Genomic DNA, 25,317 nt, shown 5'->3' with positions numbered 1-25,317 from the left:
GACTTAATCTGTTCCCGCTGATTTGGGGTTAGCTTGCTTATTTATCTTACTTGCCACTTCATGAGCATGCTGAAAGGAGGGGGCTGCCAGTTTAGCAGCTGGGTATGCTACTTTTGAACGGCTGTTGATCTCATATTTGAACAAAGGGAGAGTAATAGCTCTTGATCCCATTGACCATGAGAGCAGTAGTGTTGATAACATGGTTTCTTACTACCTGGCACGGAGTAATCATTCAACAAATATCCAGCCATTGTTATTGTTACTATTGTTGTGATTATCATTGTTATGGATCTGTGTATCATGTTAATTACGGAATTTTCATATCCACATTCTACAGTAGCAAGCTAGTCATCTTTCCCATCAGATGGGCTCTACGACAACATTAGTTCAGAGGTTTAAGGGAAGAGAATAGATACCTATTTAATACCTACTTTGTGCCTGGCACTGTGTACTAGGAATTAAGTATGTGATTCTCTTACTTGGCGAAGGTCACACAGTTAGTAGTGTCTGAGTAAGAATTCAAGCATAGGTCTATCTCGCTCTCACCCCATGCTTTTTCTACTGTGTAGCTCTGCCTGGCCTACATGAGACTACATTTTGTGTATAGTTACATTAACCTTTTATGATATATTCAGAATTTGACACATATCTATTACCTTTTGCTCATTAACCTAACACCATTTACTTTTTTTTTTAGACACAATTGCAAATAAATTGCATTTGAAAAAAATTAATGATTTTGTGTTATCACCTGGACCCCAACCATACAAGGTAATTGCTAATGTTTTTGTTTGTTCATGTGGAATGGTTTGAGATTAAGCCTTTTCCTAGTTTTTGGTGACTTTAAAGACATGTCCATCTTAGTTTATATGCTTCAAAAAATTAAGTATTTACTTATGTCTGTGTATCTTAGGTGGCTGTCTATGTTCCAGGAAGTAAGGGTGCACCTTCATTTGTTAGATTATATCAGTACCCCAACTTTGATGAGCCTCATGCAGCTTTAGCCAATAAAAGTTTCTTTAAGGCTGATAAGGTCACAATGCTATGGAATAAAAAAGGTATGAGAAATATCTTTTTATCTCCCATTTTGTTTATCAAGCATTAATTGAGACTTATATTCCTGTGTGTATAGAAAAAGGAAAAATTACCAGTGTTTGTTTATTGAAAATTTACATATGGTCTGTTACACTTTTTAATGCTCTTCTTATCAACATTAGGTTAATTTATGTTTTAAACCTAATTAAAGTTTTTATCCTTTTAGCTACTGCTGTGTTGGTAATAGCTAGTACAGATGTTGACAAGACAGGAGCTTCCTACTATGGGGAACAGACGCTGCACTACATTGCAACAAATGGAGAAAGTGCCGTGGTACAATTACGTGAGTGCTCCAGGAGTCTCCCTTTGGGAGAATCGATGATAGTCAAAAATACTGTGCCATAAAAATGTTACCATCGAAGTTCTTTTTTTTTTTTTTTTTTTAAGTTGTGTCAGGTCTTAGCTGCAGCACACAGACTCTCTGATTGTGGCTCACAGGCTCAGTAGGCTTAGCTGCTCCACAGCATGTGTGATCTTCGTTCCTTGACCAGGGATTGACCCCACTTTCCCTGCATTGCAAGGCAAATTCTTAACCACCAGACCACCAGGGAAGTCCACATCTAAGTTGTTGATCAAGTGATAGAACTCACGTATTTTAACAACCTTTAAGATAAAATTTATCTTCATTAAGGAATTTAACTCATCCCCAAACATACCCTATTTTGACAGAATCCAATTAGTTAATTTAGTTTTGCTGTAAGTTGAGTAGGGAACTTGCTGAGTGAGGTAATTCCACTGTATTAGCTCTTTGGGAGCTTATTTAACTATGACAGCAAGTTGATCTAGTGGGTTTAGCATCATCTTCAGAACTGAAGAGTGTTAGCCACTTCATACTTTGTTTCAAGGAGTTAAGGTAACTTAATAGTTTTAAAATTCCTGCAACTCAGTAATCTTTTTTATTTTGAATTGAACATCTAAGGGTAAGGTAAACTTTCTTTTAAAACAGTATGTAGTCCCATTGAAGTCAGGAACCAAACAAGGATGACTCCCCCCATGCACTTTCTACTATTGTTGAACATTCTGAAAGACCTAGTCAGTATTCCTGATCAAAAGAATAAGTATACGTTTTGAAAGGTGAAAAGCAAATCACCTCAGCTCATACAGATTGTCACAGTATAAACAGCATCCTCTTATAAAGCATAATGGAAGGAAAGATTCCATATATGGCAACAAAAAAACAAGAAATATATAGGGCTGATAGGAAGAAAACTAAAACTAACGAAGGGCAAACTAACCTTTCGTGAGAATTTTACAAAGATGTCATTTCTCTCCAAACTGATCTAAAAATTAAATTAGAATGCCAGTGGATTTTCTTTTTTTACAACTAGATAAGCTCGTTCCAAAGTTGCTATCAAAAAGTAAACATGCAAGAATGGTTTGAAAACTATGTAAAAAAAGAGTAAGGAAAGAGGGATTCTGATACTATTAAGATATAAAGCAATTGTAATGAAGACAGTTTCGTTCTGTGTTATGGTTAGGCAGATAATCAGTGGAAAACAACAGGATTCAGAAATAGATCCATACTTCTGTAGCCATTGACTTATAATAAAGTCAGCATTTGAATCATGGGTAAAAATGCTGCTCTTTTAATACATGCTTTGGGGACAGTTGGCTATTTGTAACAAAAAGATTTTGCTACTACTTGTTTACCAAAATAAGTTCTGGCTGGGCCAAAAAATTATGTCTAAAACTATAGAACTAGAAGAAAATGCGGGAGAATTTTCTTCTAATCTTAAAGTAGAATAAGACTTTCTAAACACGACAGAAGTCATATGGGGCAAGTGGTAAGTTTGAGTATATGAAATTATAGATTTCTACATTGGGGGAAGAAAAAAGTCCATAAACTAAGCAAAACAAACAATATATTAGGGAAAAATATTTTTAGAAAAGGGATGATTATGAGAAAAGATGATTTTTGATAGTATATTAAGTATAACAAAGACCAATAATAGGAAATAAAAATAGGTATAGGACAGTAAAAAATAGTCCACAGGACTATATTATAGGACACTAAAAAAAGAAATAAGATTATGTATAAGTGTATTAAAAGGTGCTTAGCTTATAATAAAGGAAACCAGACACAGTTTTCCACTTAGTAGGTTGGCAAAGATAAAAATATGAAACAGTGAGTGAGAATGAGGGGAAAGTCTTTGCTATCAAAAATTATTGGTAGTGTAAATTGGTGCAACTTCTTTAAAGGGCATTTCAGTGTACATTATCAAGTAAATTTATGTGTCCTTTGACCAGGCAGTTTCTCTCTTACAGGTGTTATTTGTGTAAATTTACACAAATGGAAAGTAAATAGCAGGGTTTGTAATGGAACGCAGTGCAGCTGAATGAGGCAAAGCTCAGTGTGCCTTTACGGAAGAATTTCCAAGATAGGAGTATTAAATGAAACAAGAAAGGTTTAAAACTTTTGTGTGTGTGTGTGCATTTATGTATTTAAGGGAGAGAACCTTAATTTCAACAAAAATATTCTGAAATAATATGCAGGAAATATGATAGAGGATTGGTTGTCCTTGTGTCATGGTTGTTTAGTCTCTAAGTTGTGTCTGACTCTTTTGCGACCCCACGCTGTAGCATGCTAGGCTCCTCTGTCAGTGGGATTTTCTAGGCAAGTATACTGGAGTGGGTTGCCACTTCCTTCTCCAGGGGCTCTTCCTGACCCAGGGATGGAACCCACATCTCCTGAATTGGCAGGCAAGTTCTTTACCACTGAACCACCAGAGAGGCTTATTTTTGTGGCATGTCTTTTTTGTGTTTTTATTGCTATATACATATATTGCCTCTCTCAAGGAAAACTGTCAATAGTTTAATAATAATAATAGCTGATGCTTCTATGAGTCCAAATTGCCAAAATGTTTAAAGGAAATATACATTAATTCCCACAGTATGTCATGTAAAAAATCTTAATTTTATCATACTGTGAAAGTTTTGGATTTTTCTTGTTTGACTTGTTTATGAATATTGTATGATTATAACTTGTACTACTAAATATTATATTCCTGTATAGAATTCTTTATCTCTAACAGATTTTATCTTCTTTTTCCAGCGAAAAACGGCCCCATCTACGATGTGGTTTGGAATTCTAGTTCTACTGAGTTTTGTGCCGTGTATGGGTTCATGCCTGCCAAAGCGACAGTTTTCAACCTGAAGTGTGATCCCGTATTTGACTTTGGAACTGGCCCTCGTAATGCAGCCTACTACAGCCCTCATGGACATATATTAGTACTAGCTGGATTTGGGAATCTGAGGGGACAAATGGAAGTGTGGGATGTTAAAAAGTACAAACTTATCTCTAAACCAGTGGCCTCTGATTCTACATATTTTGCTTGGTGCCCAGATGGTGAGCATATTTTAACAGCCACATGTGCCCCACGGTTACGTGTTAATAATGGGTACAAGATTTGGCATTATACAGGCTCTGTCTTGCACAAGTATGATGTACCATCAAATGCAGAATTATGGCAGGTTTCTTGGCAGCCATTCTTAGATGGAATATTTCCAGAAAAAGCAATAACTTACCAAGTAGTTCCAAGTGATGTGCCTAGTGAAGAACCTAAAGTTGCAACAGCTTATAGACCCCCAGCTTTAAGAAATAAACCAGTCACCAATTCCAAACTGGTAAGTAGAGTTTTACTACTTTGGTAGGAAAAGGTTTTTCAATGCAGAGTTCCCTAGATCTTTTTTTTAATTTATTTATTAATTTTTATTGGAGTATACTTGCTTTACAATGTTGTGTGTGTTTTTGCTGTTCAGCAAAGTGAACCAGCTATATGTATATACATATTCCCTTTTTTTTAGGCTTCTTTCCCATTTAGGTCACTGCAGAGCACTGAGTAGAGTTCCCTGTGCTATACAGTAGGTTCTCATTTGTTATCTAGTTAATACATAATATCAGTAGTGTATATGTCAAACCCAATCTCCCAATTCATCCCTCCCCTTCTTCCCCGCTCTGGTATCCATACATCCATTCTTTATGCCCTAGATCTTTTTCTTATGCATGTTTTTGTGTTACTTGGTATCTGATTAGAAGATATAAACTCTAGGGTAGAAATTGTGGAGGACCTGCTGCTGAAGATGGTGAAAGGTTGTTAACTTGGCAAAGTAATTAATGTAAAATCTTGGGAAAGATGAGTGGGTGTGACTTAACTGGCTGTAGAGTGTGGGCTCAAATTCAAATGCCTGTCAAGCTAGGCTGGTAGTGTGAGACAGTGGTGAGTGGTGGGGAGGGGTGAAGAGAGAGAACATTCCCTCTTTAAAGGCCATAGCAACTGCACAACAGTAGCCTTTTGTTTCCACAGGAGATTTTTAGGCCCAGTTTGCCAAAATGTTTGATTTTTCAAGACAAAACAAGTCTGGATGCTTGTATGAAATGCCTCAGTTTTTTTAAGACACTGCTGATCAAACAAAACACACTTGTCCTTGGACCATTAGATCCTTACCTCTGATGCAAAATTGTGGTTCGAGTATTCGTCAGATTCTGATCTACTGTAAGATGTTTCAGAGCTCAGGAGAGAGCATTTATTAATGACATGAGTTTCTGTGATGATGTTGAGGAATAAAGTTACTCTAAGAATGAACAACAACAAAAAATAAAAAAAGAATGAATAACAAAATTACTGGTATTAATAGAAAGGTACTTCCCAGGTGGCTCAGTGGTAGAGAATCTGCCTGCCAATGCAGGAGACACAGGTTCGATCTCTGAGTTGGGAAGATTCCCTGGAGGAAGAAATAGCGACCTACAGCAGTATTCTTGCCTGGGAAATCCCATGGACAGAGGAGCCTGGCAGATTGCAGTCTATAGGGTCAAAAAGAGTTGATCACCACTTAGCGACTGAGCACAAGCTCAAGACCATACATTAGGTGTCCTAATATACACCTAATGCATGGTCTTGGGCTTGTGCTCAGTCGCTAAGTCGTGTCCAACTATGTAGTCACTAAATGATTAGGCACTCAGGGAAGTAGATACTTTTTCAAAGGATAAATATTTCTGTGCTTCACTTATGCCACTTATGTGCTGTGCTGTGCTTGGTATTTAAACATTTTTGTTGCATTGTTATTTAGTTAAAATATATAACAAATTAAGCCCTATTTACTATTTTTGTCTTTAGATTTTTAAAAAGGATATATTAGTCTTAAAATTTGTTCTCTCTCAATTGAAATTTTTCTTACACAAGATTAAAAAAAAGAAGTGACCTCAACCCATCCTGCTTTCTGAATCTGTGCAATTTAGCACAAGAGAAAGAAATTCTGAATTATTAATAGTATATATTTTTGTTCTCTGACTCATAAAACTAATTTGTTTTGGTCAGTGGAGGGAGAAAAATTAAAATAGAATATACTTTGAAAAAAGTGGGAGAAAACTATGTGAGAGCTTCTTAAAACTAAACTTTTTTGACAGTTAAGATTTCCACTAAATTTTTGCTTTTATATATAACCTGGGGATTATGTGACTCTGTCACATCATTTTAGTTGAAGGAGCTACATGCCTATAAATGAGAAATTTTTGTATTTAATTCCAGAAAAGAGCTAAATGGCAAAGAAAATATTGTCAAGAAATTACTAGAAACAAAGATAGCCTGGTTGATAATTTCACAAAGAAAGAGGGTTACATAGAAGAAGGAGGAAAAAATGTGTTTGGATTCTTCCCCCTGAAGAAAAAAGGTTACTTTTTTTATAAGTAAAAAGTTTATATATTAATTAAAGAAGTATTTCTTGGCTTTTGGAAAAGCTTCACTTTTATATGATGTGTTCATCAAAACAGTGTTAGAGTTAATGTTACTGAAGAAACAAGTTTTATTAGTAAGAATGAAATTGCTGAGTATGGATAGTTTAAAGACAGCATTCAGATTATAGCAAAGTTGAGTAGACACATACTAAAGCCAGAAAAGCCTGTGATCCGTAATAACTGTGTGGATTTTTTTCATCTAAAATGAAAGTCTGTCAATGGCTACATGGTGGTTATAGAGTGGAAGAGACTTCATGCTTTCTTACTGCATCTTTCTTAATTGCTTTGTCTGTTTTTGAAGTTCTCATGAGTGGAAACTTTTCAACTAAAGCAAGATACTATATAGAAGAGCTCACAATTGAAAGAATGTTGATGTATAACACAAATGTTCAGTAAATATTAGTATATCTTAACTATCATTATGAGCAGTGGATATAAAAAAAAGTGAAAGGCTTGCTCTGCAAATTTGTCTCTTCTACAAATATGGATTCTCATATATTCAGTTGCTTCAAGTAGGGTATGTTCACACATAGAACTTTGATGCTTTCTATAGTTAGTGCAGCTGCTAAGATAAAAATCACCTTATGATTTTTTGCTATTACTATATCTTAAATGTTTGATCCCTGCCCATTTGATTATGGCACTTGTTAAGTACGACACAGCTCTGAGATCTAGTACTCAAAAAACTTCATGGAGATCTGGTCCTTTTGATGTGCTGAGTATGGAGAGTTTAAGAGACAGCATTCAGATTATAGCAGTTGAGAGAAATCAATAAGTAAATGAATCTGATAAGAAGTTGAGTACTGTTGTTTATACTACATGTTGCCTGAAATTACTCTGGTGTTACTTTTTTTTTCCCCAGCTTCATTGGAACATAATTTACCTATAAAATTATAAGATATTTAGAGGGTACATCATGGTGATTTGATATACATTGAAAAGGTTTCCTCTCACCTGGGGATTAACACATCCATCACCTTATTTATTTATTTATTGAGAACATTTGAATTTTGCTCTCAAGGAATTTGAGCTGTACAGTTATGCAATACAGTGTTATCAAGTATAGTCATCATGTTTTACATTAAATCCTTCTTGATCCTACCTGTAATTCACCCTCTTATTGAATGTAGTTAATAATTATAGAAATACCTGATGATGAAAATGATTGCTTGTTTTCATTGTACAGTCTGACAAATTGCTTAGTTTTTTAAAGACTTCTTCATTATGTTAGCTGGATTTATAATTATGTAATTTATTTACTCCTTCCTATTCAATTTGTTTTCTTACTGTCGGTTTTTTTTTTCCATTTATCTTCTAATCTCTGATTTTGCAAGTAAAGATGTATCAATTGACTATTTGTGCAAAGAAAATAATTGAGGCAACTGAATTTCTTTTGGCAGTAGTCAGATCCAAAAGGACCACAGAAGAAGCTATTGTTAGTATCTAATTTTATAAAAATCATGTGTCAGTGGTAGTACTAGGAAAAATGCCATTGTTTAAATAAAAATAAAGTGAATTTTGCTGGCTCTTATGTAATTGAAAGATACCGTATATCAACTAATAGGAAGATCCTTATTAAATCCATCCTGACCATTGAAGTAAACCTGCCACAGGAGTTTTGAAATGTTCTTTGTCAGTAAACTTAAGATAAATTTGATAAAATAAATTTGTCATGTACTAGCAAAATTGTATAATTTGTTGTATATGTTTTTAAAAACATGGACTCCATTTCAGAATCATTTATTTGTATTTTCCATAGCACGAAGAAGAACCACCTCAGAATATGAAACCACAACCAGGAAATGAGAAGCCATTATCAAAAACAGCCCTTAAAAATCAAAGGAAGCATGAGGCTAAGAAAGCTGCAAAGCAGGTACTTGGGACACTTATCTTTTCAAACCAAAACAGACCAAACCAGTTAAATTAGCTCTATGCCTTAAAGTTTAAAGAATTGTAGTCCTAAAAACTTGATTGTTAGATTATAAAATGTAGTTGGAGTTAGACATAAGTAGCCAAAATGTCTCTTTTGTGTTTACCTATGAATTTCTCAGTAGTCCTGTATGTGTAACGTGGGACTGAGGAAACTGGGACTGACCTTAAGACCTGAAACCCTAGTGGGATTATGTAGTGTGTTACTTGCAACAGACTGTTTTGGAGGAGCCTGGGTGATGTGGTATAGTTTGCTTTCTTAAACCATGTATTTAGGAGAGACCAGAAATTACATGATTATAAAGCCATTTTGTCACTCAATAGATTGCTACAGGAAATTGTTCAACTAGAAATCTAAATACCAGAAGTATCCAAACAGTGGAATTGTTCTAAAAGAATTTTTTTATATACTTCATAGTTGAAAAACAACAATTGACAAGTAAATAGTGATGGCTTGTGGCTTATGGTGGTAGTGAGACCAGCTGCTAGAAACATGGTTGTTAAAGTCGTGGTAATCACATTTTTGAGGTTTAGACAATTTGGTCTTGCCTATTAATGCTTAGATTTTGACAGTTCTAGGTTACTTGGGTGTTTTGGTAGACAGTTACTATTTTAAGGTACAGAATTTCTTTCATCTTCAGTCACTCAGTCATGTCCAACTCTTTGTGACCCCAGGGACTGTAGCCTGCCAGGCTCTTCTGTCCTTGGGATTCTCCAGGCAAAAATACTGGAGTGGTTGCCATTTCCTTCTCCAGTACAATTTCATTGTGTAACCATATTCTGCTAAAATCTGAGCTTAAAATATTGGTGTGTTCTTTTGTACACACCAATGATAATGATTTGATATATTTTTATCCCCAGAAATATCTGTAAATAACCTAAGCTTTGGTGATTACAAGTAAAATAATCTAATCCACGTATTAGACTTGTTTAAAAGCAGGACTTAGTCTCTCATCAGAGTGGGTAGGGACCTCTGCTGGTGCCTGATGTTACAGACTAGTAGCTAAGATTCCTTTTTTGTTGTCGTTGGTTTTCCAGCTAATGATTATAGGTGTAATTGACAAATAAAAATCTTAAAAGTGTCCAGCATGATGATATGATATAGATATACATTGTAATAGGATTCCTACAGTCAAGTTAATTAACACATGTATAACACATATATTCTGAGGGATGGAGCAATTAAATTCTGCTTTCTTAGCAAATTTCAATCACTGTGTTCAGTATAATAAAATATTATCAACTATAGTCTCCGTATTCTACATGATATCCTCAAATCTTATTTATCCTATAACTGAAAGTTTGTACCCTTTCACCAGCCCCTTCCCATTTCTCCTATCCCCCATTTCCTCTAGCTCCCGACAGCCACCATTTATACTCTCCATTTATGTGATTTTGACTTCTCTCTTTTTTAGATTCCACTTATAAATGATGCCATGCAGTATTTATCTGTTTATCTTTCTCTTTCTGGCTTTTTGCACTTAGCATAATGCCCTCCAGGTTCATACATGTTGTTGCAAATGGTAGGATTTCCTTTTTATTTATTTATTTTTTTATGGCTGGATACTATTCTACTCTATATATGTTTGATGTTGATATATTACATTTTCTATATTCATTCTTTTGTTGATGGACACTTGGCTTGTTTCCATACCCTGGCTATTATAAATAATATTGCGACAAACCTGGGAGTACAGATACCTCTTTGGGATAATGATTTTGTTTCCTTTGGATGTATACCCAGAAGAGAGATTGCTGGATCATATGGTAGCTCTGTGTTTAATTTCTTGAGGAACTGCCATCCTGTTTTTTACAATGACTGTATAAGATTCCTTCTAATTGAGATTTAAGGGTCTTCAGAAATCTTTTCAACACAGAATCCTATTTTTATGTGATATTTCTTCCTCTTTATCAAAAGATACTTTTAATATGAGCATTGCTGGTACTGAGCTAAGTAAATTCCCTTTGTAATAAAATATTAGTCGTTTATTTTGTGTGTTTTTCTGATACTTGAGTACATAAAATTTTGGGAAGAGGGTTATAGACTCAGTTTTCTAATTTAGAAAAACTAATATTAAAATAGTGACTTTCTTAATGATAGCCCTGTGGCTCTTTTGAAAAAACAATGCGTGCTTTTACTGTAAAACGTAATAATTACAGAAACACTCTCCCACACCCCCCTGCATACAGCCATATAATCACCGACACACGTTATTTACTAAAGATGACACTACTAACCCATCATTGTAGAGTTGCTCTTTGCATGTTTTCTCAGTGAGAGCAAACTGTTTTCTACTTTCAAGATAATTCTATCAATATGCAAAGAATTATTTTTTTTTTTGAGACAACTGGTTGAAGTTAGTAAAAGTTATGATTGTGAGGTAGAATGAGGTAAACAATCTATGATAGGACCTCACCTTAACCAGACCGTTTTTCTTATGCCTGACTGTGAATTAAGGAACCAAAGAGAAGGAGTCAGATGTATATAATCTAACCAAGTACTTTTATAAATTTATGGTGATCCTATGAACTTATCATCTTTATCAAAAATAAGTGAAACAAAGAGTTTAATCTTATCATATGCATAGCCTTTCCAGAGAGTGACCAGAATTTAAATACAGTAACATAGACATTTTGACTTACTCTTTGTTTTTTAAAATACGAAGAAATTGTGTCATATTTCACTTAACTTTAATAATTTTTTATATGATATTAATTTTCAAGAAAATTAGAGATGCCAAGGGACCATTTCATGCAAAGGTGGGCTCGATAAAGGACAGAAATGGTATGGACCTAACAGAAGCAGAAGATATTAAGAAGAGGTGGCAAGAATACACAGAAGAACTGTACAAAAAAGATCTTCACGACCCAGATAATCACGATGGTATGATCCCTCACCTAGAGCCAGACAATGTGAAGTCAAGTGGGCCTTAGAAAGCATCACTACGAACAAAGCTAGTGGAGGTGATGAAATTCCAGTTGAGCTATTTCAAATCCTGAAAGATAATGCTGTGAAAGCGCTGCACTCAATATGCCAGCAAATTTGGACAACTCAGCAGTGGCCACAGGACTGGAAAAGGTCAGTTTTCATTCCACTCCCAAAGAAAGGCAATGCCAAAGAATGCTCAAACTACCGCACAGTTGCACTCATCTCACATGCTGGTAAAGTAATGCTCAAAATTCTCCAAGCCAGGCTTCAGCAATACGTGAACCATAAACTTCCAGGTGTTCAAGCTGGATTTAGAAAAGGCAGAGGAACCAGAGATCAAATTGCCAACATCCGCTGGATCATGGAAAAAGCAAGAGAGTTCCAGAAAAACATCTATTTCTGCTTTATTGACTATGCCAAAGCCTTTGACTGGGTGGATCACAATAAACTGTGGAAAATTCTGAAAGAGATGGGAATACCAGACCGCCTGACCTGCCTCTTGAGAAACCTGTATGCAGGTCAAGAAGCAACAGTTAGAATTGAACATGGAACAACAGACTGGTTCCAAATAGGAAAAGCAGTACATCAAGGCTGTATATTGTCACCCTGCTTGTTTAACTTATATGCAGAGTACATCATGAGAAATGCTGGGCTGGAAGAAGCACAAGCTGGAATCAAGGTTGCCGGGAAAAATATCAATAACCTCAGATATGCAGATGACACCACCCTTATGGCAGAAAGTGAAGAGGAACTCAAAAGCCTCTTGATGAAAGTGAAAGAGGAGAGTGAAAAAGTTGGCTTAAAGCTCAACATTCAGAAAACGAAGATCATGGCATCTGGTCCCATCACTTCATGGAAAATAGATGGGGAAACAGTGGAAACAGTGTCAGACTTTAATTTTGGGGGCTCCAAAATCACTGCAGATGGTGATTGCAGCCATGAAATTAAAAGATGATTACTCCTTGGAAGGAAAGTTATGACCAACCTAGATAGCATATTAAAAAGCAGAGGCATTACTTTGCCCACAGAGGTCCGTCTAGTCAAGGCTATGGTTTTTCCAGTAGTCATGCATGGATGTGAGAGTTGGACTGTGAAGAAAGCTGAGCACCAAAGAATTGATGCTTTTGAACTGTGTGTTGGAGAAGACTCTTGAGAGTCCCTTGGACTGCAGGGAGATCTGACTAGTCCATTCTAAAGGAGATCAGTCCTGGGTGTTCTTTGGAAGGACTGATGTTAAAGCTGAAACTCCAGTACTTTGGCCACCTCATGAGAAGAGTTGACTCATTGGAAAAGACCCTGATGCTGGGAGGGATTGGGGGTAGGAGGAGAAGGGGATGAACAGAGGATGAGATGGCTGGATGGCATCACTGACTCGATGGACATGAGTTTGAGTGAACTCTGGGAATTGGTGATGGACAGGGAGGCCTGGTGTGCTCTAGTTCGTGGGGTCGCAAAGGGTCGGACACGACTGAGCGACTGAACTGAACTGAATCTTCCTAGAAAATTAGTATTCTCACCTGATTACAAACAACTACATTTTTATTTTTTTGGACATGCCACCCAGCTTACAGGCTCTTAGTTCTGCCACCAAGGATGGAACCCAGGCTCTCAGCTGTGAAAGTGGACTGCCAGGATATTCCCACAAACAACTAAATTGAAAAAATTGGGAGGACTTCCCTGGTGATCCAGTGGCAAAGACTCTGCGTTTCCAGTGCAAAGGACCCGAGTTCAATTGCTGGTCAGGGGACTAGATCCCACATGCCACACCTAAAGGATTCTGCATGCTGCGGTGAAGATCGGACCCAGTATGATTTGACCCAGTACAGCCCCAAAATAAATAAAAATAAATAATTTTATTAAAAAGTTTTTTTTTTAATGAGATTTCAAAAGTAAATTTTGGTAGGCAAAGTATGTCTCTTCTCCTTTTATCCAGTCTTCTCCTTTTTTATTATGAAAAATACCAAACTACACCATATTATCAGAACTTATAGGCTCCTTAAGAGTCAAAACTAAATAATTTCTTTCTAAATACTCTTAAATGCTCAGTAATATTTTCACATAGAAGGTTAGGAATTAACATTTGTGGATTGTAGTGTACAAATTAGAACCAACATGACTCTAAAAAAGAAATAAAATGCTCGAATTCTGCACTGTCTAAAAACTCTCCGGCAGACATTTTTAGATTTGGAGATCTAGAAGTGATACCCTGTCCCATGTTCCCCTAGGATGCTTTGGGAGTTTGGAGTATTCCACCCAGAACTCTAAGAGATTCTAGAGTCTTGCAGAGTCTGTGTATTCTACGGGGAACTCTGTAAGGAAGAAGTAGAAGCCCTACTTAAAAAGTTTTCCATGGCACAGTATTGCTGAGCTGAATTGATCTGATTGTAAATAAATCTCTATGGGACTTACCCTGTAACATCATCTGTTATATGTACTTGAGTTTATATACTCATAGTTTTGGAGGATATCCAAGAGTGAAACTTCACACACACACCTTAGTTAGATAAACCCTCTCACATTTCCAAATCATCCATATAATGGCACATCCCAAAATAACCAAAAATTTAGAATGTTTATTGGCTGAAACAGTAATCTCGTTTACTAAGGTCATTTCATTTCTTTCCATTTGTTATTATATAACTAATTACATTTTACATTACTAACATAATATTTTTATTACATTTTGCTAATATTACTAAAATCCTTTTTTTTTTTTGGGCTGCATCACGTGTCTTGAGGGATCTTTAGTTACTGGACCAGGGGTTGAACCTCTGTGCCCTGCAGTAGAAGCACAGGGACCTAAAACCACTAGGCCACCATGGAATTCCCCAATATGCTATTTTTTATTTTATTATTATGTTACTTTAAGTTACAGATCTAGCCTTTTGGATATTTCATTGTACTGAAATATTTTTTTAAGCTTCATTATAACTATTATGGGACGATATAACATACTTGAGGCCAGCAGTTCAGTTGCTTTCTTTATATAAAGTGTGTAAAAGGCTATGTTTTCTAAATCATATTTTGTTTTCTAAAAGGCTATGTTTGTTGAAATACTTCAATGATTTCATTTTTGAAAACTGAATTCTTGAAAATATTTCCTGCAGGAAGCAAGAATTGACAAGAGTCCAGATATGCCACCTGCTCCTGCCCCACAAAGCACACCACGAAATACTATTTCTCAGTCAACTTCTGGGGACCCTGAGACAGACAAAAAAATCAAGAACCTAAAGAAGGTGGGAGGCTTCAGTGAAAAGCACATGTGTTTATTGAAAGAACACATGAGAATTATATAAAGGAAATAGTGTTTAGATGCCTAAAGACAGGCATCTGAGAGGTTTGTAGCAATCCTTGTTGTTGCTTTCTCACCATGAAATACTGTAACTTAGGAATGGTACTGATTTTAGTTTTATTCACAGATGTCTAAGGGATATTAGTTCTTTATTATTGATTTTTAGAGTAATAAGAAATAATGGACATTTGAACATTTTTATACTCACTGCTTCATTATACCCTTGTGAGACAGGTAGGACAGATATTCATCCCATTTTTAAAGATGAAGAAAGAGGGACAAAGGAAGTTTATTAATTGTCAAATTGCAACCACTGTGTGATGGTGGCCTTAGAGGTAAAATCAGGTTTCTAGAGTGCTTCCCAGGCCACATTACTGAGTTTCTCTTAAAGCTAAAGACATGGTCCAGGTACCATGAGGTACTGAAATAAATGGTGAAATTAGACATATATTTACATACATGTACATATACATAGATGTACATATATAGTAATATTAAAATTTTGAAAAATACCAAATTTCATGTTCTTAATGTACACAGTTTTATGTTTAATTTTGAAAGTAGTTTGTGCATTCTGAAATTACTTATTCTTTCTTCCTTTTGACTCCTGTTTGGTGTTTACAGAAACTGAGAGCAATTGAACAGCTGAAAGAACAAGCAGCAACTGGAAAACAGCTAGAAAAAAATCAGGTCTTTTCTGCATTTTTCATTTGGGCTCATAGTTACTACCACCCTTCCCCTTTTTATTACAAGCAACTATTTAATCAGATTAAAGAGTATATAGATTTTAAAACTTCTTTTGAAATACGCAAGGATAGGGGAAAACGTGGATCGTGGTGAATGAGAGAGTCCCTATTTCCTGTGAGACATACTAATGCTGTAGCTGCTGGCTTATTATGTTAGACAAATAGAAAATTTTCTTCTTTTCTGTATCTCAGGTCACACTGTCCTGTTTCCCCTTTTCCTTCCTCCTGTCCTCCACACTTTGAAGCCCAAGTGTAGAATGGAAGATTTATTAGACTTAGAGAATGCAGTAAGACAGCTCTGTCTTTTGTCTCCTTAATTCATCAGTTCAGTCGCTCAGTTGTGTCCAACTCTTTATGACCCCATGGACTGCAGCACACAAGACTTCCCTGTCCATCACCAACTCCTAGAGCTTGCTCAAACTCATGTCCATTGAGTCAGTGATGCTATCCATCCATCTCATCTTCTCTTGTCCCCTTCTCCTTCCTTCAGTCTTTCCCAGCATCAGGGTTTTTCAAATGAGTCAGTTCTTCACATCAGATAGCCAAAGTATTGGAGCTTCAAGTTCAGCATGTCCTTCCAGTCAGTATTCAGGACTGATTTCATTTAGGATTGTCTGGTTTGATCTCCTTGCAGTCCAAGGGACTCTCAAGAGTCTTCTCCAACACCACAGTTAGAAAGCATCAATTCTTCGGCGCTCAGCTTTCTTGACAGTCCAACTCTCACATCCATACGTGACTACTGGAAAAACCATAGCTTTGACAAGGACCTTTGTTGGCAGTGTCTCTGCTTTTTAATATGCTAAGTTGGTCATAGCTTTTCTTCCATGGAGCAAGCATCTTTTAATTTCATGACTGCACTCACCATCTGCAGTGATTTTGGAGCCTCCCAAAATAAAGTCTCTGACTGTTTCCATTATTTCCCTATCTATTTGCCATGAAGTGATGGGACTGGATGCCATGATCTTCATCTTTTGAATGTTGAGTTTTAAGCCAGCTTTTTCACTTTCCTCTTTCACTTTCATCAAGAGGCTTTTTAGCTTCTCTAACCTTTCTGCCATAAGGATGGTGTCATCTGCATATCTGAGGTTACTGATATTTCTCCTGGCACTCCTGATTCCAGCTTGTGCTTCATCCAATCTGGCATTTCTCATGATGTACTCTGCATAGAAGTTAAATAACAGGGTGACAATATACAGCCTTGATGTATTCGTTTCCAAATTTGGAACCAGTCTGTTGTTCCATGTTGGGTTCTAACTGTTGGCTTGACCTGCATACAGATTTCTCAGGAGGCAGGTCAGATGGTCTGGTATTCCCATCTCCTTCAGAATTTTCCACAGTTTGTTGTGATCCATACAGTCAAAAGCTTTAGTGTAGTCAATGAAGCAGCAGTAGATTTTTTTCTGGAATTATCTTGCTTTTTCTATGATCCAGTGGATGCTGGAAGTTTGATCTCTGGTTCCTCTGCCTTTTCTAAATCCAGCCTGAACGTCTGGAACTTCAAGGTTCACGTACTGTTGAAGCCTGGCTTGGAGAATTTTGAGCATTATTTTACTAGCATGTGAGATGAGTGCAATTGTGCGGTAGTTTGAGCATTCTTTGGTATTGCCTTTCTTTGGGATTGGAGTGAAAACTGACCTTTTCCCAGTCCTGTGGCCACTGCTGAGGTTTCCAAATTTGCTGGCATATCGAGTGTAGTACATTCACAGCATCATCTTTCAGGATTTGAAATAGCTCAACTGGAATTCCATCACCTCCACTAGCTTTTTTCATGTGATGCTTCCTAAGGACCACTTGACTTTGCATTCCAGAATGTCTGGTTCTAGGTGAGTGATCACACCATTGTGATTTTCTGGGTCATAAAGATCTTTTTTGTGTAGTTCTTCTGTGTATTCTTGCCACCTCTTCTTAATATCTTCTGCTTTTAGGTCCATACCATTTCTGTCCTTTATTGTGCCCATCTTTGCATGAAAAGTTTCCTTCGTATCTCATAATTTTCTTGAAGAGATCTCTAGTCTTTCCCATTCTATTGTTTTCCTCTGTTTCTTTTCATTGATCACTGAGGAGGACTTTCTTATGTCTCCTTGCTATTCTTTGGAATTCTGCATTAAGATGCATGTATCTTTCCTTTTCTCCTTTGCCTTTTGCTTCTCTTCTTTTTCAGCTATTTGTAAGCCTCCTTAGACAACCATTTTGCCTGTTTACATTTCTTTTTCTTGGGGATGGCCTTGATCACTGCCTCCTATACAGTGTCACAAACCTCTGTCCATAGTTCTTCAGGCACTCTATCAGATCTAATCCCTTGAATCTGTCACTTCCATTGTATAATCGTAAGGGATTTGATTTAGGTCATGACCAAATGATCTAGTGGTTTTCCCTACTTTTCTTCAATTTAAGTCTGAATTTGGCAATAAGGAATTCATGATCTGAGCCACTGTCAGCTCCCAGTCTTGTTTTTGCTGACTGTAGAGAGCTTCTCCAGCTGCAAAGAACAGAATCGGTCTGATTTCCGTCTGATTGACCATCTGATGATATCCACGTGTAAAGTCTTTTCTTGTGTTGTTGGAAGGGATGTTTGCTATGACCAGTGCGTTCTCTTGGCAAAACTCTTATTAGCCTTTGCCCTGCTTCATTCTGTACTCCAAGGCCAAAGTTGTCTGTTACTCCAGGTATCTCTTGACTTCCTACTTTTGCATTCCAGTTGCCTATGATGAAAGAGACATCTTTTTTTGCTGTTAGTTCTAGAACGTCTTATAGGTCATCATAGAAACCGTTCCAGCTTCTTTGGCATTAGTGGTTGGAGCATAGACTTGGGTTACTGTGATATTGAATGGTTTGCCTTGGAAATGAACAGAAATCATTGTCATTTTTGAGATTGCCCCCAAGTACTTGATTCATATCAAACAACAAATTAGACCTTGTCTCTAATCTGTGTTTTTTAAATCGGTGGTGACCAAAAAATCTGGTAAAGTCTCAGGTATATTCTTTCTCTAAATTTTTTCTCTTTCGCTATGTGCCTATTGATCTAATAATTATTTCATTTCCTGTTTAATAACTTTATTGTTTTAAACTTTTCTAGTTGGAGAAAATTCAGAAAGAGAAAGCCCTTCTCCAAGAGCTGGAGGATTTGGAACTGGGTATTTAAAGATTCACAGAAAGCAAGCTGGTTACCAGAAATCATTGCAAACGTATTTTCTGTTAAACCCATCAGTGTACATAGAAATATCCATGTGCCCACATTTAACATTCACTTATAATTTTGACCATTTATCTAAGATTCTACATATCTATACAATTACTTAATATGCGTGTTAAATTGAGTTTTACATCCTGCATTCTGTATCATGTCAACATATGATATCAAAAAGAGACATATGATTTTCTGTTTAGCTAAGCTTGACAGATTGAAAGACTAATGTCATTGTTTTTTAGTAGGAGACAGTATTTACCATATAAATGAATAAAAATATTTTAATTTTAGCCTTTGTTGACTCTAAGTTCTTCAATTAACAATTTCTTTATTAATTTACAAAGACAAGTTTGGGAAATTTTTCCTTTGAATATATAACATAACTATCTTGATCCTAAAAGATTATATGGTTGAACATTAAAGAAAAGCCTTAAAATCAGGTTGTACTAAATATATTAAATTGTTTATATTATTGGTAGTATTTGAAGTAAAGTTTTTCTGATTAGTTTTAAAATATGAACTTTAAAAAGAGAAAATAATAAAACGTGATATTTCAGATAATAAACCTGGCCATTTAATGACAAGGTAATATTTTCTAAATGTGAACTATGATTATTTTGCTGTAGTTGTCTTGATTGTTGTGGTTGTTCGCTTATACGATGAATAAAAGTTGTTCACTTATATGATGAATAAAAGATGTACTGGTAACCCAACACATTTAGCTATCAAAACTGATTTATATTTGGTTTTGGAGTCTGTTACAGCTACTTTTTTTTTTTATCTGATTTACATTTGAAGTTATTTTTATTACATTTACATTGATACAGGTTTTAATTATCCAGAGCTAATATTTAAGCTAAGTAAAAGAAAAGAATCTAGGAATACTCTGAGAGAGATATACAGGTAACTGAGCTTCCTGATGTTCCAAAGCTACAAATAAGATTTGGTACAGATCTAATGAATTAAAGTTGTAGTGTTTTGGGTTGTTTTTTTTTTTTTTTTTGCAGTGGAAGCACATAGTCTTAACCACTGGACTGTTGTCAAAGTCCCTTGAGTGGTATTTTAAATGTTTTGTGTGCAGAGTGAATGTGGACACATACACACTTGTGTACATATAATTTCTTTCAACATTAATTCATTTTTGATAATAAAAACATAAGCTTTTTTAAAGTAATATATTGTAAAACAATGTAATTTTCTAATATAATGTTAAGTAATTCACCTTAAGCCAGTGTAATGTTTTTTGACCAAGCAGCCTAACAGTTTTCTTAATTTAAAATTTTTTAATTACCAATTTATACAGTTTACAGCAAATATATTAATCATTTTTAAAATGTTCATCTTAAGGGAATTCCCTGGTGTTCCAGTGGTTAGGACTCTGTGTTCTCACTGCTGAGGGCCTGAGTTCAATCCCTAGTTGGCAGACTAAGATCCCACACACTGTGTGGCATGACAGTGAATAAATCAGTTATCAATAAATTTTATCAATCTATGGGAATTGCCTGGTGATTCAGTGGTTAGGACTCCGTACTTCAACTGTAGGGCGTACGTATTTGATCTCTGGTCAGGGAACTAAGATCCTGCATGCCATGTGGCCCCCCCCCAAAATTTTTTTTAATGAAATGTTTATCTTAGAAGTATTACCATTGAACCTTTTGCTTTAGTCAGATGCTTTTTAATTGCTCTAAGGTGACTGTTCCTATTAAAATTAGATTATTTGGACTTGGTTTTTAAATTGTCTTTATTTCTGTAATCAATCTATTTAATTTTTTCCAAAGAAATGTTTTATTTCTGCGTGCTAAATTGCTTCAGTCGTGTCCGACTGTTTGCAACCCTATGGACAGTAGCTCGTTAGGCTCCTCTATCCATGCGATTCTCCAGGCAATATACTGGAGTAGTTCCCTTGACCTTTTCCAGGGGATCTGCCCAACCCAGGGATCAAACCCCTGTCTCTTATGTCTCTGCATTGGCAGGTGGTTTCTTTTACCACTAGCATCATGTTTATTTCTGAGCACATATCAATGTAAAAATCACTGAGATGTTCTTGGACTACATATTTTATTTTTATTTTAAATATATTATCTTCTGGCAGTTATAGAAAAGTGTGTAAAGTGATGAAGGTGTGCTTGAAATTTTAAATATGCTGTTGTGTATTCATTATAAAGGAAAAAATGTAATTCCTGGATTCTCATAAAAATCTCTTTTCATTAATCCTCTCAGAAATGTATTTGGAGGACTTTTCCTGGCAATCCAGTAGTTAAAACTGCACTTTTAATGCAGGGGACATGGGTTCGTTCCCTTGTAGGGTAACTAAGATCCCACATGCTGCACAGCATGGCTGGGGGGAAAAGTTATTTGGCATTTACCATAAGCATCTGTGAAGAACATAAGCTTGAGGGGAGGTCCTTCAGTAGCACAAAGGCTCTTTAGTTACACAAGTTTCCCAGAGAGGGAGGAGAAAAAGGAGCAAAACTCAACTTTTATAGCCAAAAAAAAGAATTCTCTTAGAACTAGAGCTACAAAGTCAAGACATATACGTATGTTGCCAAATAAAATAATAACAAAAATTTTCAAAACAATACATTTTTTGATGGTTACATTTAAGTATGTAAACTAACAGAAAAAGGTTTGCTAAGGGTATGCACTAAATTGATGACGTTGACTACTAAGTGGAGGGTGGTCAAAAGGAACTTTATCTGTAATGTGTAATTTTTTATACATAAAGGAAAATATAATTTTGTACAATTTTAAAATCATAACCAACTGAGACTAGGCTTCAAACTAGAAAATTGTCTTCCAGTTCGATTTTATGACTTCTATACACCATAATATCTAAGGTAAGGACTCAATGTTATAGGTATGTGCAATTCATTTGCTCTTTGGAATATGGCACCTAATAACTGAGGCAGCATGAGAGTAAGGTAAATGTTTGCAAAAATGCTTCTCATTTTTTTTCCCTAGGAAATTTTAGCAAGTAAATATGGAAAATCTGCTGTATTCTCTTATAAATGCCTATTAAGTTGGGATTCCATCTTTATCCTGGTCTGTTATCTAATATTTAAAAAATGAGTTTGACTCCTACTTCACATACTGATTCACATGTAATTATTTTTATTATTAATGGATACCTGCATGATCTTTCTGTAATGTATATGACCCTGCTGCTGCTAAGTCGCTTCAGTCATGTTTGACTCTGTGCAACCCCATAGACGGCAGCCCACCAGGCTCCCCCATCCATGGGATTTTCCAGGCAAGAGTACTGGAGTGGGTTGCCATTGCCTTCTCCGGTATATGACCCTACAGCTGTAGAATTAAGAAATTTGCCAATATCACCAAGCTAGGATGTGGGATTTAAACCCAGGCAGTCTGATAACAGTCCTTGTGCTCTAGGTCACTATGATAATATTGCCCCTGTATCCTGAGGTAATATATCCTTCTACACTTGATTTAGTGTAATTATAGATTGTATAAGCATGACTGCTGGACTGTGCACATTTCAGTTTTTATGGATACTGCCAAATTGCCTTCTTTAAAAGTTTAACTTCTACCAATGAAAGTTTCCCATATTCTTATCAGATCTATAAGGCTTTTGAATTTTTACCAAATCAAGAGAGGAGAAATGATACTTTTTGCTTTTGTTACTTTTTATTAGTAATGGGTTATATATGGTGGTTTATATTTTTTTAGTGAATTGCTTTTCCTTTTCATTGGCCCATTTCCCTATTTGAGTATTTAGCTTTCATCTTACTGATTTATAAGCATGTCCTATATAGTAACATGTAAAATACTCTTAAAATTTTAAGTAGGAAGAGCATGCACAGAATTTTTTTTTTTTTAATTCAAGCAGAACAAAGGCCATACAATGAAAGGTACTTCTGTTCTAGATGTAGTGATTACCAGTTCCTTAGGTATCTTTCTAAAGATACATTGCATATTTATATTCAAGTGTATATACACTTCCTTCAAAATAAATAAATATATATATACACACACAGAGTTCTGTATTTTTTCCCTTAACATATTTTGGAAGTCATTTCCTATCAGGACATTGCCCTTTTAAAATTTATACATATACCTTTATAATGACCACATTCTTTGGAGGTAAGACAGTTTAACCAGCTCACACCAGTGTACATTTAGGTTATAAAATGTCAGTTAAATACACATATACACATGCTTTAAAATAAAGTATGGATGTTTATTTTGGGATTAACTTGGGTGTCTTTTTTCTTTAAATAGGTCTGCTGCCCTGGGTCTTCATTGCTGTGCACAGGCTTTCTCCAGTTGTTCTGAACAGGGGCTACTCCAGCTGCAGTGCTCAGGCTTGTTGCAGGGGCTTCTCTTGTTGCAGAGCATGGGCTCTGGGCAGGCGGGCTTCAGTAGTTGCGGCACATGGATTCCAGAGCTTAGGCTCAGTGGTTGTGGCACATGGGCCTGGTTGCCCCTTGGCATGTGGGATCTTCCCAGACCAGGAATCAAACCGGCATACCCTTCATTGCAAGGCAAGTTCTTAACCACTGGACCACCAGGGAAGCCCCAAGTTGAGTGTCTCAAAAAATTAAATTAGGTCTTTGGATACTCAGTTTAACTGGTGATCAGTTTTGTAGTGTATTTCTTTAAGTTAGTGAAATATGAGACAAGATAACTAGGAATATTAAAATTTTTTATTAAAATGAGGTTTCAAAGCAGTTCTTGGGTTCATCCACTTCTGAAAATAATAATGTCCAGAGCAGGGGAAAAGTATGAGTTTACAAGTACTAAAATGACAAATTACTGTGACTGCCTTGCTGTTCCAATCTTGCCAAAGTTAAGTGTTTGTTTTTTTGTTTGTTTGTTTTAAATTTCTGAAAGGCAGGAGGAATAATAGAATAAGCAAACACCAAGTGCCTAACTCTCTGGGTCATCTTTGGCTCCAAAGGCAATAGAATCAAATCAGATTTAGAAGGAATAACTTTCATGCTCTTTTTTTAAGCTACATAGATCAGTTGTTTACAGTGTAAAGTGCAGGTTACAAAGGAAATACAGTGTATTTAGAAGTTTTAAGATTGACATTGAGTTGAAGTAAAAGATACTTGAAGATTCCTGCCAAAAGATGTGGCCAGGTGTCTTAATCCATCAGGGCTACTCTAACAAAATATCATCGTCTGGGTTGCTTATAAATAACAAAAATTTCTTTCTGACAAATCTGGAAGTGGGTGAGAGTCTGCTTCCTCGTTCTGTCTTCTTACTGTGTCCTCACATGGTGGAAGGTGTGAGGGAGCTCTAGGGGCTGCTTTTATGAGGGTGCTAGACCCCTTTATGAGGGCTATGCCGAGTCCTCACTTCCAAACACCATGATGCTGGGAACTAGGTTCAACGTATGAATTTTGAAAGGACACAAACATTCAGTCTGTATCGGTTCACTTCAGTTGCTCAGTCGTGTCTGACTCTGTGACCCCAAAGACTGCAGCATGCCAGGCCTCCTTGTCCATCACCAACTCCCAGAGTTTACTCCAACTCATGTCCATTGAGTCAGTGATGCCATCCAACCATGTCATCCTCTGTCATCTGCTTCTCCCACCTTCAGTCTTTCCCAGCATCAGGGTCTTTTCAAATGAGTCAGTTTTTTGCATCAGGTGACCAAAGTATTGGAGTTTTCAGCTTCAGCATTAGTCCTTCCAATGAATATTCAGGGCTGATTTCTTTTAGGATGGACTGGTTGGATGTCCTTGCAGTCCAAGGGACTCTCAATCTCCAACACCACAGTTCAAAAGCATCAGTTCGGCTCTCAGCTTTCTTTATAGTCCAACTCTCACATCCATACATGACCACTGGAAAAACCATAGCCTTGACTAGATGGACATTTGTCGGCAATGTCTCTGCTTTTTAATATGCTCTCTAGGTTGGTCATAAGTTTTCTTCCAGGATCAAGCATCTTTTAATTTCATGGCTGCTCACCATCTGCAGTAATTTTGGAGCCCAAAATATTAGTCTCTCACTGTTTCCAGTTTCCCCATCTATTTACCATGAAGTGATGGGACCAGATGCCATGATCTTCGTTTTTTGAATGTTGAGTTTTAAGCCAAGTTTTTCACTCTCCTCTTTCACTTTCATCAAGAGGCTTTTGAGTTCCTCTTCACTTTCTGCCATAAGGGTGGTGTCATCTGCATATCTGAGGTTATTGATATTTCTCCCGGCAATCTTGATTCCTGCTTGTGCTTCATCCAGCCCAGCGTTTCTCATGATGTTCTCTGCATATAAGTTAAAGAAGCAGGGTGACAATATACAGCCTTGATGTACTCCTTTCCCTATTTGGAACCAGTCTATTGTTCCATGTCCAGTTCTAACTGTTGCTTCCTGACCTGCATACAGATTTCTCATGAGGTGGGTAAGGTGGTCTGGTATTCCCATCCTTTGAAGAATTTTCCA

At 36.3% G+C, this 25,317-nt stretch overlaps 1 protein-coding gene across 5 annotated transcripts in view; it reads left to right on the top strand.

The window, feature by feature from the left end:
• Nucleotides 1–19,199, top strand: part of EIF2A (eukaryotic translation initiation factor 2A) — a 41,700-nt gene extending 22,501 nt beyond the window's left edge. For 4 of the 5 annotated variants that reach the window (XM_044946036.1, XM_006048533.4, XM_025289947.3 and 1 more), the window contains 8 exons: nucleotides 698–771; nucleotides 914–1,058; nucleotides 1,262–1,378; nucleotides 4,148–4,719; nucleotides 8,586–8,699; nucleotides 14,792–14,920; nucleotides 15,601–15,666; nucleotides 18,799–19,199. In XM_044946036.1, coding sequence (XP_044801971.1) covers nucleotides 698–771; nucleotides 914–1,058; nucleotides 1,262–1,378; nucleotides 4,148–4,719; nucleotides 8,586–8,699; nucleotides 14,792–14,920; nucleotides 15,601–15,666; nucleotides 18,799–18,864 — 1,283 coding nt within the window. In that variant the 3' untranslated portion in view covers nucleotides 18,865–19,199. Of the gene's footprint in view, nucleotides 1–697; nucleotides 772–913; nucleotides 1,059–1,261; nucleotides 1,379–4,147; nucleotides 4,720–8,585; nucleotides 8,700–14,791; nucleotides 15,022–15,600; nucleotides 15,667–18,798 lie in introns of all 5 variants that reach the window. The other variant, XR_003110574.3, reaches the window with a different exon arrangement.
• Nucleotides 19,200–25,317: the final 6,118 nt, after the last annotated feature.

Source organism: Bubalus bubalis, chromosome 1 (genome assembly GCF_019923935.1).
Source record: "Bubalus bubalis isolate 160015118507 breed Murrah chromosome 1, NDDB_SH_1, whole genome shotgun sequence".
Taxonomy (NCBI): domain Eukaryota; kingdom Metazoa; phylum Chordata; class Mammalia; order Artiodactyla; family Bovidae; genus Bubalus; species Bubalus bubalis.
This window is presented reverse-complemented; position numbering and strand designations above follow the sequence as displayed.